The 15333-nt window shown below is 35.8% G+C and overlaps 4 protein-coding genes across 5 annotated transcripts; 1 reads left to right on the top strand and 3 right to left on the bottom strand.

Moving 5' to 3' along the window:
- Window positions 1–554: 554 nt before the first annotated feature.
- On the bottom strand, window positions 555–2282 carry LOC107407991 (probable phospholipase A2 homolog 1). The gene is made up of 4 exons (XM_016015335.4): window positions 2022–2282; window positions 1867–1906; window positions 1563–1682; window positions 555–934 (listed from the first exon to the last, which is right to left on the bottom strand). The coding sequence occupies exons 1-4, from the start codon at window positions 2142–2144 to the stop codon at window positions 756–758; spliced, it is 462 nt and encodes a 153-aa protein (XP_015870821.1). The 5' UTR covers window positions 2145–2282; the 3' UTR covers window positions 555–755.
- Window positions 2283–3001: 719 nt separating this feature from the next.
- Window positions 3002–4533, top strand: LOC132804516 (2-methylene-furan-3-one reductase-like). The gene is made up of 2 exons (XM_060819077.1): window positions 3002–3397; window positions 3650–4533. The coding sequence occupies exons 1-2, from the start codon at window positions 3218–3220 to the stop codon at window positions 3875–3877; spliced, it is 408 nt and encodes a 135-aa protein (XP_060675060.1). The 5' UTR covers window positions 3002–3217; the 3' UTR covers window positions 3878–4533.
- A 903-nt stretch (window positions 4534–5436) lies between these two features.
- On the bottom strand, window positions 5437–8332 carry LOC125423916 (uncharacterized). 2 transcript variants are annotated; one of them, XM_048479790.2, is made up of 4 exons: window positions 8188–8307; window positions 6988–7065; window positions 6702–6894; window positions 5437–5907 (listed from the first exon to the last, which is right to left on the bottom strand). In XM_048479790.2, the coding sequence occupies exons 3-4, from the start codon at window positions 6881–6883 to the stop codon at window positions 5721–5723; spliced, it is 369 nt and encodes a 122-aa protein (XP_048335747.1). In that variant the 5' UTR covers window positions 6884–6894; window positions 6988–7065; window positions 8188–8307; the 3' UTR covers window positions 5437–5720. The 2 variants fall into 2 exon arrangements, with proteins under 2 accessions (XP_048335747.1, XP_048335746.1); XM_048479789.2 differs by lacking the exon at window positions 6988–7065 and having other exon boundaries at window positions 8188–8332.
- A 2950-nt stretch (window positions 8333–11282) lies between these two features.
- Window positions 11283–13321, bottom strand: LOC107423985 (1-aminocyclopropane-1-carboxylate synthase 7). Its single transcript, XM_016033658.4, has 2 exons — window positions 12905–13321; window positions 11283–12799 (listed from the first exon to the last, which is right to left on the bottom strand). Exons 1-2 carry the CDS (start codon window positions 13112–13114, stop codon window positions 11597–11599), a joined length of 1413 nt encoding a protein of 470 aa, XP_015889144.3. The 5' UTR covers window positions 13115–13321; the 3' UTR covers window positions 11283–11596.
- Window positions 13322–15333: the final 2012 nt, after the last annotated feature.

Consider the following 15333-nt stretch of genomic DNA (forward strand, 5'->3'; position numbering starts at 1 on the left):
GGAACAAATGTCTTTTCAACATCAGGCGTCTCTTTTTATTTTATGTGGATATAGAAAAAATACATGAATATTAAGACACAAATTGGAAACGAAACTCAAGTGCTTTTACATCCTAATATTCTATTGCAAAATTCAAAATGATTCCACCTCTACAAAAGCTCTTAAGAGGGTGGCCAAAAGGCAAAGTCCAAACCTCATAGAATAGAGGTAATATTTTTTAAGCAAATGGCGTGTGATTTTCCATTTTGATTGGTGATTAAGAAACTTTTCTTTTCTTTTCCGTAAAGGAAAATTAAAAGTAGCATTTTTCTTGTCGAATAGCACAGGTATAGGCATCACATTCTCCTAAGTATTTTTCGGTAGATGGTAAAAAAGCCTTTGGAAATGCACATATGGAAATTACAGACAACATGAATCTCGAAGAAAAAGAAGAAAAGGTGGTCATAGGCGAAGGCTTTAGTAGCTTTAGTGGCTTTAATGGCATTTCCCTGATCCTAAGCTTAAGCACCAGACAGACGGCTTCTAAAATAACAAGACATTAGGAAATGTTCTTAAAAGGAGGGGGAAAAAAAAAAAAAAAAAAAAAGGGAAAAAAAAAGAAAAGGGTTTTATATCTAGAGTCTTGGGGCTGAGGTAGTATAACATGATAATAAACCTCTGATTGGAGTTGGAGTTGGAGTTGGTGAGCCATTTTAAAAAGGATTGGCTCTTTGACAAAGCAAGGGTTGTGTTCCACATTGTTTGGGCGTAACCATTCAGAGTTCAAGCTTGGAGTTGCCAAACTGGCTCAATAAGATGGCTAAATCCATACCCTGTACCATAGTAGGCACGGCTGTCTCATAAGGGCACTCCCGAGAAAATCCAACCTTGCCTGATTTCTGTACTTTCTTTATGCACCTCTTGAACTTCTCATGGCATTTCACATTTGTTAAACCTGAAAAATGTCCATACATTAACACCAGAATTCCCCACAACAGTGTCTTACAACAGGAAATAGTGCACTGGATTTCTCGCATAACTCAAGCTAACTAAATAATTCACCATGTATTATTGCAGCTTTTATACTTTGCTTCACAAACAGTAAAAATTAATGCCAATTTTTTTTTTTTTCCTTTTTGCAAAAATAAAGAAAAAAGCCTCATGGGAATTCCACAAGAATCATTGCTACGGGCCTCAAATTTCAATTCAAAAGTGCTTTTATTTATTTTTTTTCATTGTTTTTGAACCTGCTTTGGCTCGGGAGGAATAGTTGGGAGGGAAGGACACATAAAAAGAGAATTTAATAGTTTAATGAAATATATGTTGTTTATTCCTAGTAAGGAACTGTAGAATTGAAACCATTACGATAGACTATGGAGGGGTGGTTGCGCACAAAACAAAACAAAAAAAAAAAATTTACGAATTTCGAACAGAAGAAGAGGAAAAAAAACACAATAAAATTATATGGTAAACAAACATAGACAACAGTAGCATTCCATGTCATCGATTTGTCAGTGGGGGGAATTGAATTAAGCATTTTTAATATCAGATTAGAAAAAAAGAATTGGAAGGAAAGAGTGTACCTTTGTTAGAGACGCAATCGTCGTGAATCTGACAACAAGCATCCAGATCATCACAGGGCTTCTCACCTGGGCACCCACTCCATCCTACTCCGCAGAACTTCCCGTATCGAATGCCAACAGCTAACATCAATCCCATCATATCATCAATTCACTTTTTTAACACTCACTCACATATTGATATTACCATGTTTAATTTATTCAGCAGGTAATGAAATTATTAAAATATATTTTTTTGGGAATATTTCAAACCACCACCAACCCCCCCCCCCGGGGGCCGAAAAAAAAGAAAAAGAAAAAAACTTACAATTACAATTCTGTGCAACGCAGGTCCTGCTGCACTTGACCTGCCCATTGAAAATTTGAGAATTGAAATTAAACCCCATCCACCTTAGATTAGACCTTCAATTATTTGTTAATTACCAAATATCCAAATTTCTTTCCGGCCTCAATGAATGTTACCTCGGAATCATTGTTAGAGGACTGAGCCAGGCCAACCACGGAGGCGAACACCACCATCGCCACCACCACCAATGAGCCGGAGACACGTGTTGTGGCGAGAATAATACCCGCACCACTCCACATTCTCTTTTCTCTTCTCCGCAACGGAAAATACACAAGAAAAACAAAACAAGAAGCCTACTCCTTTTCCTTTGAGAGACGTCCCCGCCCTCTTCTGCCTTCTTCTCTTTCTTTCCTCCCTCCCCTGTTTTCTTCCCTTTTCCTTCTTTTATTTTTTTAAAACCCATCCCCATTGGAGGAAATTGAATCACTTCTCCAATAGTAATTGAACACGTGGATTTCCTTGGTATCGCTGCACCCCGCCCAATAAGCTCCACCTCTAGGGCCTGGGTGTGGTATCCATATTTGGGCCGCTCGGGTTCACCCCCAAGGACAAACCCTACTTCTTATCACTCTTTCAGGACAGCCTGCAATTATGCTTAAGATCCAAAATATAATTTTTACTAATTATTATTATTATTTTCTTGTCATGGGACTCTCACTCTAGTAAGAGTTTGATGATTATTTACTTTTAAAAGAAATTAAATAAATATGATTTAAAAGCAAGACAGAGGTTTTAAAACATTTTCAAGTTAAACGAGCAAGAGAAAATCATCCCTAGTTTTGTTCTCGTATAAATAAGAAATAAGAATGTGTATAGAAATCTGAAAAGGCCAAGTTAAAAAAGTGTATGTGTATAGAAATCTGAAAAGGCCAAGTTAAAAAAGTACACTTTTTTCTCCTTTGATCACTTTTCATTCAACGGCACACGAAAGGTGAGAACGGTTTCGTGTGAGAACGGTGCGCATAGAATTACAGTATTAATAACAACTTTTTTATAATATTAATAATTATTTTTTAAAAAATTATTACTAATATTATAAAAAATTATCAGCAATGACTACCGACTGGACCCTGTATATACATAGTCCACCATGGGAACCGCATGCTTTAGTGCGGGCCAAAAACTGTGATTAAAATGTGAGCCCTTTGATTTGCACATCTGGCATCGACGGCCCCAGATTTTCTCACCCACTGGCTGCTCATCTCGCAGAGTTGGGTGGTTTTCTCCGCTTCCTTCTTTCAGAATCTCTGCTACTTCCCAGGCTTCCCCTGCTTCCACTGAAGCATCGAAAATATCATCTTTGCCTTCTGAAATGAAGGCATGGGTTTATGGTGAATACGGGGGTGTTGATGTTTTGAAGCTCGATACCAAAGTTTCTGTACCCGAAGTGAAGGAAGACCAGGTTCTGATTAAGGTCGTCGCCGCGGCTCTTAACCCAGTTGATTTCAAGAGGAGGCAGGGCAAGTTCAAGAATACCGATTCTCCACTTCCGGTAAAAACTCTTGATTTGAACTCGGATTTTTTGTTAGGATTATTGCAATTAGAATGTGTGTTTGGATTAGTTTCGAGTGTATAGTTTACAATTGTAGTACTGAAATGGAAAATGATGAAATTTCTTTTGTATGTTATCCGTTTGTTAAAATGACATTTTGGACATTTTGGGGGTTTAAGGTTTTTTCTTGTATGAAAGAAATTAACTGAAGGATTTATTTTTTTAATTTTTATTTTTTTGCATTCTTTGAAGACTGTTCCAGGATATGATGTTGCCGGTGTGGTAGTAAAGGTTGGGAGCCAAGTAAAGGAGTTTAAAGAAGGGGATGAAGTATATGGGGATATACATGGGAAAGCTCTTGAGGGTCCCAAGCAATCTGGCTCTATTGCAGAGTACACTGCTGTGGAAGAGAAACTATTGGCTCTAAAGCCTAAGAATCTTAGCAGTCAACTTTCAACAAGCCTATTTATTGATAAATGATATCTCGGTGTTGAGGGAACAAAAAGCTTTACTCAACATGAAAAACAAATTAAACCATTTCGACTCAGATATAGCACATAAAGAGAATAGACCTTATTAATATTCATAGGAGAAAAAAAAAAAAAAAAAAAGTCAAAAAAATATAAATATTTTCCTCTACTTTTCTGGTAACCGATCTGAAATTATAGTAACATAGATTGCTGAATTTCATTTATAAAGAATAAAAACAAAGATAAACAAAAGGAAAACGATGAAAATCTAGGACAGGATTGGCTGGTGGCCGGTGGAAGCAGCAGAGAAGTTGCGAATTTTATCTGGGGCAGGGATGGCACAGGTGGGGCTGAACGACTTTTCCAAAAGCTAGAAATCGGTGGCTTGCAACGTCACTGGAATGGAGAAGTAAAACTAAGCTGCATGGAAGAAGAAATGGGAGGAGAAGAGAAGGGAATTTGTGAATGGAAAATGGGAGATTTGGCCAAAATTTTCACGTGAGACCAATTTTTATCCAGGATCGTTGATGCCAGATGTGCAAATCAAAGGGCTCAAATTTTAATCACATTTTTTATCCGCACATAAGGCATGCGGTTGGTCCCATGGTAGACCCTCTCTCTCTCTCTCTCTCTCTCTCTCTCTCTATATATATATATATATATATATATATATATATATATATATATATATATATATATATAGAGTGAGGCTAGCATCAGGTCGGTCCTAATGGCAATATACGCGGTCCAAAAATGTGGAAAAAAAAACTGACCTTTAGATTAAAAACGGATGGTTCAGATCACCCACAATCTATACGACATCACTTTGGACACCCACACTCCTTCCATGGTGGATTCTTGGATCTCACACTCTTCATCTCCACCACCACCACCCCACTGCCACACACAACAACAACACCAACAATGACAACAACACTACCCTCCTCATGGTTGGCCTCGACATTGAGTGGCATCCCAATTTCAACCCCCAGATTGACAACCCCATACCCACCCTTCAGCTCTGCATCGCCGATCACTGCATCATCTTCCAGATCCTTCACTCCCCTCGATTCCAAACTAACTCATTGATTTTCTTGGGAATCGAAGCTGTGCGTTTGTAGGTGTTGGGATTCAATTCAAAACGATGTGGAGAAGCTTCTACTGGATTATGGAACACTTCCAATATATATGTATAGAACACTTCCCAAATTCTAATTCTCTAATTGAAGAATCTCATTGCCACCACCCACCCTTATCATCATCATCGTCAGCTATAAAACCAGTAATCTAAAAGCCAGTCTCTTTTCCATGTTTTTGGTCCGTGTATATTGCCATCGGGACCGACCTGATGCTAGCCCCACTCTCTCTCTCTCTCTCTCTCTATATATATATATATATATATATATATATATATGTATTTCACGTGGATTTTGGTGTTTAAAAGTCGGAAACAAACAACATTAACACCTGTGAGGCTATGATTTTTAAGAAATAAAAAAATGCAGAAAGAAGATCCAGCATGCGCCACCTCCGAGCACTTGGACCGAAATTTAGTAATGAAACAAAATCAAAGGCAATAAATTTTGCAGTATTATCAGCCATTAGATGTGGCAGCAGTAGCTTCCAAGTTGCAACACAAAACAAAAACAACACATGGATGATTATTAAGGCTGTCAACGAGTTTTCCCCCCGATTTCTCAGCTACCAAAAATTTCCAGCAATAAAACAAAAAATAAAATTCATTGCATTTGCAATGCATACTTCCCGCAGTTGTTCAGACACGCAAATGATAAGAGGGGTTTTACAGAGATGCAATCCCTAAGAAACAATTTTCCACCAAATTGGTTGTTATCTCACACATAGTAACCAGTGAAAGTGAATCCCCTCCCCACAATCTCTCCCGCACAAAACCAGGCAAAGCACTCCAGCCCAAACAAAGCGGCTATACCAGCATCTTCCACCTTCAATTCTTGCCTGTTCTTCCATATATGCTTCACATAATCAACTTCCTTCCAGAACGACTCGTATCGACCGGGAATACTGCATGGTGAAATATAAGTCAACTGAATCATACAGCAAAGCCACATAGGTTAATTTAGATTACCCAATTTGCACTTGCACCATCCTCACCATAGCAACACTAGTATACATATTGTTCCTAAATATCATTGCAATTGATTACAAAGTGTCTTGGAAGCTGTGTCATAGCATAGTATGTATGCTTACTCGATTTTGTACATTATTCCATTAGATTGCCAATAAGAAACAACATTTTTTCTTAGATTGGGACTGGAAAGGGGCGCATGACTATTAACAGATATCATACACCAAATATCCAGAGGATTGACGAAAATCAGTTAGATCTTAAAGATACAATTTACACCCAGATGCATCAGGTAACCAAAGTGATATACAAAAGTCAAAAGCAGCAAACCAAGAATAATGTTATCTTTATATTTCACAAAAATAGATGTTAAAAACTTGATGCTTTTGCCTGACTAATATATGTGTATGCCTACAAGAACAGTATAAAACTACAAGCATAAGCATGGCAGTGCTAGTTAATGCAAAATAGCAACACAATAGAGAAGGATTCAACCATTCAATGCGCATGGACCTTTTAATCCTCTATGGAAACTCATAAGTCAGGTAGAAAAATACACGACCCAATTGTAGTCATACAAAACTGCAATCTTGCAAAAGGGGCCTTCAGGCATTGAGTAAAGGAAGTTTATATATAAACTCCGTAATGGTCTCTAGAATTCCTAGCAGGGCCAAGTGAAGTTAAAACTTAAAAAAGCAAATGGTAAGATGACAAAGATCAGAAGTATAACCTTGCAAGCCGAGTGTAAAACAATTGCTTTGCCAGGACATTGCATTTCTCAACTGTGGGTGGCTCCTGAATATATTGCTTGTTCTCCTCCAACAACTGCTTATAGTAAACAGATCCATGCTTGCTCAGAAATTGTGATGCTTGAGATGCCTTAGATTGCAGCTGACGCAACTTCGATGCCATCAAGATTAAGCCTAAATTCAGTAACAAAAAGATAATATAATTATTAATCAATCTGAAGCAAATTAAATGCACAGTTTAAAAATTTAAAGTCACATTTTCCTAACTGTCACTTATTCACAGTGAGCTCCACGTCCTTTGTCTAGTAAAAAAGCGGGTTAGGCAAGAAGTTAACTCTTCCAAACCTGAAAGTTGTAAGTTTTATATATTTTTATCAAGTGACAAACATACTCAAAACACTAAATAAACCGCTAGATTAGTTAAATGAAGGTTTAGTGTGAAACATGTTAAAAGGATCAACCAAAAGATAAGCTCCAAAAGCAACGTTACTATCTTCCTGAACATTACAATGAAACTGTATATATCACACAATAGTTAAACTATCATCTGAGGAAAGTTAGTTGCAGTATTCTAAGGCTCAGAAGCATAGAACTGAAAAAGTAATATAAATGTCAATTAGCATTGAACACACAAATACATCAGCTTTCTTGTCATTAAAGACGACCCACGATTGGAAGAACAATACACTAAACAGTATCAAATCCGGACACACTTCACATTACACACAGCGAAGACCAGAAGGAGCTAACTTTCCTACACGAATAGACAACATTTTTCATAAAAGATGGAATCTGTACTACGAACTTGATCTGACCAGTAAATAATTGAGGCTTCAGTTCATCAAGGTCCTCATGCTACAATACAAAAAACAATAAATTTTAAAGAAAACTTCTTCTAAAAAGAAATTAAAATTGAGTTCTGGGTAATCATCTAAAATCTCAAAAAACAAAGATCCTCCAACTAAACCTCCAAACTAAGTCGAATAAGCAGTAAACTTCAACCATGGATGACAAAAATTTGTTTTACAGGAATTTAGGTAAAAAAACCCAATTCTGATGCTTCTCCTCCAAAATAAACCATCACAAACCATTATTCAATCAAACAAACAGCAACCAAAATGACTTCATATATATATATATATATATATATATATATATATATATATAAATAAATATATTTCATATGGAAATTTCAGGAAATTTGAGCAACCCAATTATAAATTTCGTTTATATGCATTCAGCTAAAACCCAAATTCTTAAAATTCACCTCCAAAATCATAGTATTGTGAACCATACTTAAAGCAAAACATCAAACGAGAAAAACAAAAAGGATTTTTGGGAATAGAATCTAATTTTTTTGATGAATAGAATCTAAATCGCAAAATATACCGAAACACACAGTCGTAGCAAAATAGCAAAGACGATAGATCGAAACAAATAATAGTGGGAAAAGAAAGGAGGTTTTACTTTGTTGTTTGTTGTTGTAGTTGATTTGAATGCAAAGGTCAGGAGACAAATATGGTTCTTTGCTTTGCTTTGCTTTGCTTTACTTCTCTCGCTGCTGCGGCCGTTGCTAAGTTGCGAATGAAACCAGAGAAAATCGTACTGTGGATTGGAGTCCAAGTTTTCTACTTTGCCATTATTATATATAAGCCTTATTTTTATTATTTTCATGCTATGTCTTTTTTTTTTTTTTGAGGTAAAAATTTGTTATATTCATGTTAATTATAAATATACAATCAGCTCCATATTTCAATAAGTGCTGGAAAAAAAATAATAATAATAAGTGCTGTAAATTTAACAAAATTATAATTTACAATGTGATTTTTTAGCAGTTAAATTTAGGAAAAGGCAACATAGGTTAAACTTAAAATAAAAGAGAAAGAGGCCTGTTCGGTGGGTCTGAATGAGTTTCCAGAGTGGGTGTAGAAGAAGCCCATGTGATCTCTTAAAAAAGGAGGCCCAGTGTTGATGAACGAGACCAGACACAGCAACTCGCTAGGTGGAGGAAAACAAAATATGGCCTTAACAAAAACACAACCGCGAGGCCGAACAAATTCTGTGGCCTTAACAAAACGTACCCTACCCATCAATCAATCCCACCCTCTTAGTCGGTAGACTTACTCATTTAGGATGAAATTTTATTTATTTTTACAGAAACAATAGCTGTTATCATTGAGTTGTTCCCATACAAAAGCCTTTTGTCTCTTACTTAGGAACAATTTAAATGCCATAAAAAGAGATATATAAGATAGTATTATAAATTTAATTAATTAACCATTTTATTTTTGGTTTATTATTTTGATTTTGGTCTTTGCTAAAAAATTTCTATTCCAATTCCAAACACCCCCCCTCCAAAAACAAAAAAAAAAAAAAAAAACAAAAAAAATAGTCGCAGCGACTATCACGCCAGAAAAAAAGAGTTTTGCACTTTATGGCCATTCATTCAGATTCAGCGTCCTTTTGTTCTTCCCAATCGGCAATCCCGAGGGGAGAAAATCTTGCCTAATACCGTGGTGTACCCACACGGGCTTATGCGTTATGACCTGGACGCTTATCATTGGCTGGGTACATTTATGGTAAACAGTTGACGTTTGACTTCAAATGTTTAGAGAGAGAGAGAGAGCGAGAGAGATGTGTTGGTTTAGGCGTCGAGATTAGTAAGTGTTGATTTCATTCATATATGGAAATTGTCAACATCAAGCTCTACGCCGCTCCAGAATCCTCCCAACAACTTCCACACGTGGTACACCATCTTTCTTCTTTCCTTTTCCTTTCTCTTTTTTATTTTTTCCTTCTCAATTTCTAATTATTCATAATTAATTAATTAGGTTTTCATGAATATTTACTGATCATATGGTCCATCTCCAAAATCATCGTATATATATCATGTCTGTTGTTTTTTGCTTTCCACAACGTTTTCATGTCAAATTAACAACTGGCGTATAGTAGTATAACTTTAAAAAAAAAAAAAAAAAAAACAAGTAGCAAAAACAAATTTAGGAGGTAGAAAGACTTTAAAACTTTTTTTGTTAAATATTTCTTTTAATTAGTGAAAGTCAAATACCAACTGGTATAGGCAATGTCCTTTCCACCCAATTAAAATGTAATTCTTATTATGCTTGTTTGAAAGGTTTACAACTTCTTAGCATTTATTAGGCCGGACAACAAAGAATATGACTTCATTTAATTGATAATTCTACATTGACTTTCTCCGAAAATTCAACTACAAAATTAAGTTTAACAATTCAAAGCTCGGAGATGTTTTGCCATAATTAACAAAACTCTCGAAATGCACGAGTTGACATAATTAACAAAATATATCAAATTGCATATGTAACAAAGTTTATCAAGACAATATTTTAAAAATGATGAAAGTTTTCTAGCAAATTGATAGTTGAAAGATAAGAAAACCATTCAATCGATAACTAACAAACATTCTTAGCTAATTATTAACTGCATTATTGTTTAAGATTTTCCTTAATTAGTTGTGAAAGTTATATAAAGCTTGTTAAAGTCAAATGGACATTTGAGGAAACTCTATATATATGTATGCGTGTCGTTAATAATGCGTCCACTTCTTAAAGTAGTGATCAATGATGTAGACAAAATATGATTAATATATATAAACTTGATTATGTTAACTAGAATGGATAATTATAATTAATGCCCCATTGTAAGGTCCATAATGCGCCTATTATTAATCCTCATGCTGCTTGATATATGGATTATTAGCACTACCTTTCGATCTTAATTTGTTAGAGTATATATATATATATATATATATTCAACAAACTCATCGGATCACCCAGATTTATAAACTAATAAACATATATATATATATATATATATATACGTTATATAATTGAGCTTATGTGTGTCTGTTTCAATATATATATATATATATATATATGTATATATAGATGTTAAAAAAGTTGTTAATTTAAGTCTGAAAATGTGGTGGTTAATCAGCAATGATAATGAGCCAATCAGAGAGTCTGAGCGTGTATCAGGTGGTATCACGTGGTGGACCAATATTTGGTGCAAAAGCATGGCACGCAAGCTTATAGAAATTATAAAGCAAAAGAGTTTTATGTTATCTAATTACTACATCTTAATCAAGCCAGGTTATCTGAGCATGACATGGCGGTGACTGAACCAACTTCAAATGTCAAAGTTTTATATATATATATATATATATATAGTTAACAATAGCTCTTGTTTTATTATATTATATATATATATATAAGTTTGAATAGTTATACTCCATCCCGTCCATCACCCGATATATCTTCCACACTTGTTTTACATATATCTAGCTAGCTCACAACTCAGAAGTAAACCATGCATTTCTTACTTGAATATATTTTGGTCATGGTGACCCAGTCAAATTAATTAAGTTGGCCGACATAAATTAAAGTGTGTATATATATGTATATGTATGTGTAAGGTTAATTCAAGAGAGCTAAATATATAATAAAAAGATAAGGAAAAAAAAAAAGTACTTCTCCATTAATAACTAGTATCAACCAAATTGTACAAAATAATAAAAATTTCTCGGAGAGAAATTAACTTGCTTTGCCGATTGAAGCGAAGCAAGACAACTTGCTTAGATGGCCAAAGCAAGAAAACAATGGTGTATAGATGCTTTCAAGTAAATCTTGATATAGTACAGTATCGGATAGTCATAGGTGAGACAAGCCACCAGTTTGCTGATCAAATTTGGTTGTCATCCAAAAGAATATAATGGAAATGGCTGGAACCATAAAAAAAGAAGAAGAAGATCGAAGGTATAATATGGAGATTACTTATAATGAGAAGATAATATATAGGTTTATATTTTTTTGGATGTGGTATATGCATATATTCTAATTAATTAATTGCGATTTCTGTTTTGCATAAAAGTGTGTATTCTTTTCAATGCGACTTCAAGTGTGTGCTCAGTCATGTTGGCAAAGCACACCCGAAACCAACCTGGTTCAGAGCAGTGGCAAGAAGAGCCAGGAGATATATTGAGCTTGACTTGATGGAGGATGGAATTCCAAAGGGACAGTTCGGCTTCTTGGGTGGGTTTGTCGAGGAGGGGACTTAAATTCATCCAGCAAAACAAACCGGCATTACCCTGCAAACACTCAATCCCGGCGCTCTTAAGGCCTTGGATGATGATGTTGTACCTGTTCTTGAGTCTGTCCCTGTTAGTGTGGATGTAATTGTGAGTGAAATCCTTGTCGGCCAGCATGGAAGCCAAGAGCTGCTGCGTTTGAGAAGATATCAAGGTGAAGCTGGACATCCTCCTGGCGGTGGTGACCACCTTGTCGTTGTAAGAGTAAATGGTGCCAACTCGGAAGCCTGGAAGGCCGAGGTCTTTGGAAAGGCTATAAACAATGTGCACTCTTTCCGAGTCTCTGTATCCCCTGGCTTCCAGAATCTCAGCGACGCTCACGAACTCGGCGGAGGAGAAGACGGATCCCGAGTAGATTTCGTCGGAGACGAGATGAATGTTCTTGCGGGCGACGAAGTCGAGAATGTCTTGGAGGACGGAACGGCGGAGAGTGGCGCCGAGAGGGTTGGATGGGTTGGTGATGAGAACGCCTCGCACTTTGAGGTTCATGGATTGCGCCTGGGCGTACGCGGCTTCCAAGGCCGCAGTGGTGACCTGGAAACCATTGGAGCTGTTGCAGTGGATGGGCACGATCTTCACGCCGGTTCTCCACCTCAAGTCCCTGTCGAAGCCAGGATAGTAAGGGGTGGGGACCAGCAGCGCATCCCCAGGATCCGCCAAGATGAATGTGAGAAGCTCATTGGCCGCGGTGGCTCCCGCAGTCAGCACCAGCCTGCTTGGGTCGAACTTGGCCGTCCCTCCTCGAACTTGCTCCATAAAACTGGCCATTGCCTTCCTGAAACACAAAAGCCCATGGTAATCCTGAAACAAAGCATTCTCTCTGAACCCCCCTGCTCTGCTTGACACTGACACTCCTCCTCCTTTTCCCGTCCACCCGCAGCTCCGTGCCTCTTGATCTGAATAATTATTATTATAGTAATGCTCTTCCAAGTACTTCTCCAGTAAATCAAATGAAACCTTCAGCAGCAGTATTATTTCGTATTAGTTAATATATTTTGATCAGACAAACATTATATATATACACATTCAATATAAGATATATATATATATATACACGCTTACTTGATTCTCTGCCAATCCCATCTGTATGACTCCCGATGGGTTGGTAGTTTCATCGTAAGGGTCTTCGTCGTACGCTTTCCACCCTGCGAAATATGGCGAGTCTTCTCCGTGAGTTTCTGAAACTGCTATCTTTGATAGCTCAACCTCAACACAAGGTAGCTCAGCCTCAACACAACGTTGCTCAGCCTCAACTTCAATCTCAATTGCCATCACTGTATTGCTAGCTAGCTACCTCTTCTTTTATGTTTCTAATAATATTGAGAATTGAGAAAGAAGTCAATTGAGGTTGGTCCAATTGGTATGCCACTTCCTCCCCACACCAATGAGATTGTGGATTCAAAACAATGGGAGAGGAGGGAAAAAACACAAGAAATGAGAAAGAAACAAAGAGAAAGAAAAACAGAAGACAGGAGAGGAGACAACCTTACTACTGTTGAATGAGAAACCTTTGACAAAAAACCCTCTTATGTAGATGGCTTTTGTGGGGCTTTCACACTAGAAGAGGGTCACCCTCAACTTGCCTCTCTCTCTCAGCACAATAACAAACAAACAAATAAATAAATAAATAAGAGAAACAAAATATTGTGTATATGAAAAATAATTGATTGTGTTAGAGTAAGCAAGAATATCAAAGATCACCCTCCCTCTAGTTTTACAGATACAGTTTTTATCTCTAGTTTTAGTTTATACATGACAACTGTTGCTTCTGTCAGCTTGTCAATGCTTTCTTTATTTATCTCAATCTCCATTAAAGATACAGACCGATTATATATATATATATATATATATACGCATATGGTGGTTGATGAAGAAGGTGGGTGTTTTCTTTATTTATACTTCCTTTCTCAAATTTATTTTCCTCTTTTAATTTCTCTGCAGGGACTAATGCATAAGAAACTTAAAAAAACTATATATTATATATGTATATATCTTAATTTTACTTGGAATAATAATTAATTAATTTGAATATATTAACTAATCCTCTCGTTCCTAATTTTCGTTCCCTTTTTAAATTGGTGGTTGGCTTTCTAGCTAACCTATGACTAATCAAATCTTTTGCCAAATAAACTCTAAATTCCATATGTTGAAAAAGAAAACCAAATCATGCATTAATAAACAACACCCTTTTGGAGGCCAAAAAATATTTTGAGAAAATCTAAGAGTAGTTAAGTTCTATGGCCTGACAAAGATACCAATTTACTCCCAAGATTAAGATTCTGATTTGCAAACGTAGCTCGGACAAAATAGAAGCTCCGAGAAGATCTCGACGACCCCACACATTCCCAAGCAACAGAACATCAAGTACTTCATTAGAACTTCTTAATTTCTCTTCTTAGGATTAATGTAGCAAAAAAAATAACAGCGAACCTATCCTTTATTAATGGCCATTCAATTTAGCATCATTAATCATGCAACATATATATATATATATATATATATATATATATATATATATATATATATATATATATATATATATATATATATATATGTATATATACAGAGTTTGTATATATACAGAGTATATGCCGGGATCATCCTGCAGTTTCCACTAATTTAATTATAATAGCATGGTTTCTAATCATATACACATGCGTATGCGTGTTAACGAAGGAAACCTTATATTCAATTTCTTGACTAGCTACCATATATATACATTAATTATATACCACAAACAAATATATACAAGCATGATTAATAGTATCAATTATATACCACAAACATATATACACAAAAGCATGATTAATATTTTCGCTTTGTGGACTATATTATATATATATATATATATATAATGTTGAGGTACTAATATATATATATATATATATATATATTGTTACATATGAGTATGATATTCATGTGCCTAGCTATAGCTAGGCTATAGATGTATGTATAGGGAGTTAGGATATTTCTTGATATTGTGCCTTGAATGGATCGATTTCAACTAACCCTATATAATAATTAATCAAACAATCCAAGAGATAAAAATAAATAAATAAAAATGATAGTGGGAATATGCTTCCATAAATCAACGACGTGGGGCTCGAGATCATATCATGAATGTCCATGTGCAAGAACTGTATAACACTAAATGAGTATATATGAGAGATTTGCAACTAATAGATTTGAATCCTAATTCCAAAACTCCCCAAAAAGAAATTTTTTAAAAAATATATGAAAGAAATGAACAAAAAAAAATGGTGAACGGAGTGATGATCAGGTGACGACAGTGTTGGGCTACTTGAGCCTGTTGAGAAGAGACAAGCATCAACCCAAGGTCCTCACCAGCAGATATGGAAGTTTAATATTATATTTTTATATAATATTATATATATGATGAGATTGTTCTCGATGGGCAATGCAATTTACGTATATATCATTTCTTACTGGAACCTTTTTTCCACCCATCCAAATTAAACCAAAAGACCTCA

The sequence above is a fragment of the Ziziphus jujuba genome, chromosome 7 (genome assembly GCF_031755915.1).
Source record: "Ziziphus jujuba cultivar Dongzao chromosome 7, ASM3175591v1".
Lineage (NCBI taxonomy): Eukaryota > Viridiplantae > Streptophyta > Magnoliopsida > Rosales > Rhamnaceae > Ziziphus > Ziziphus jujuba.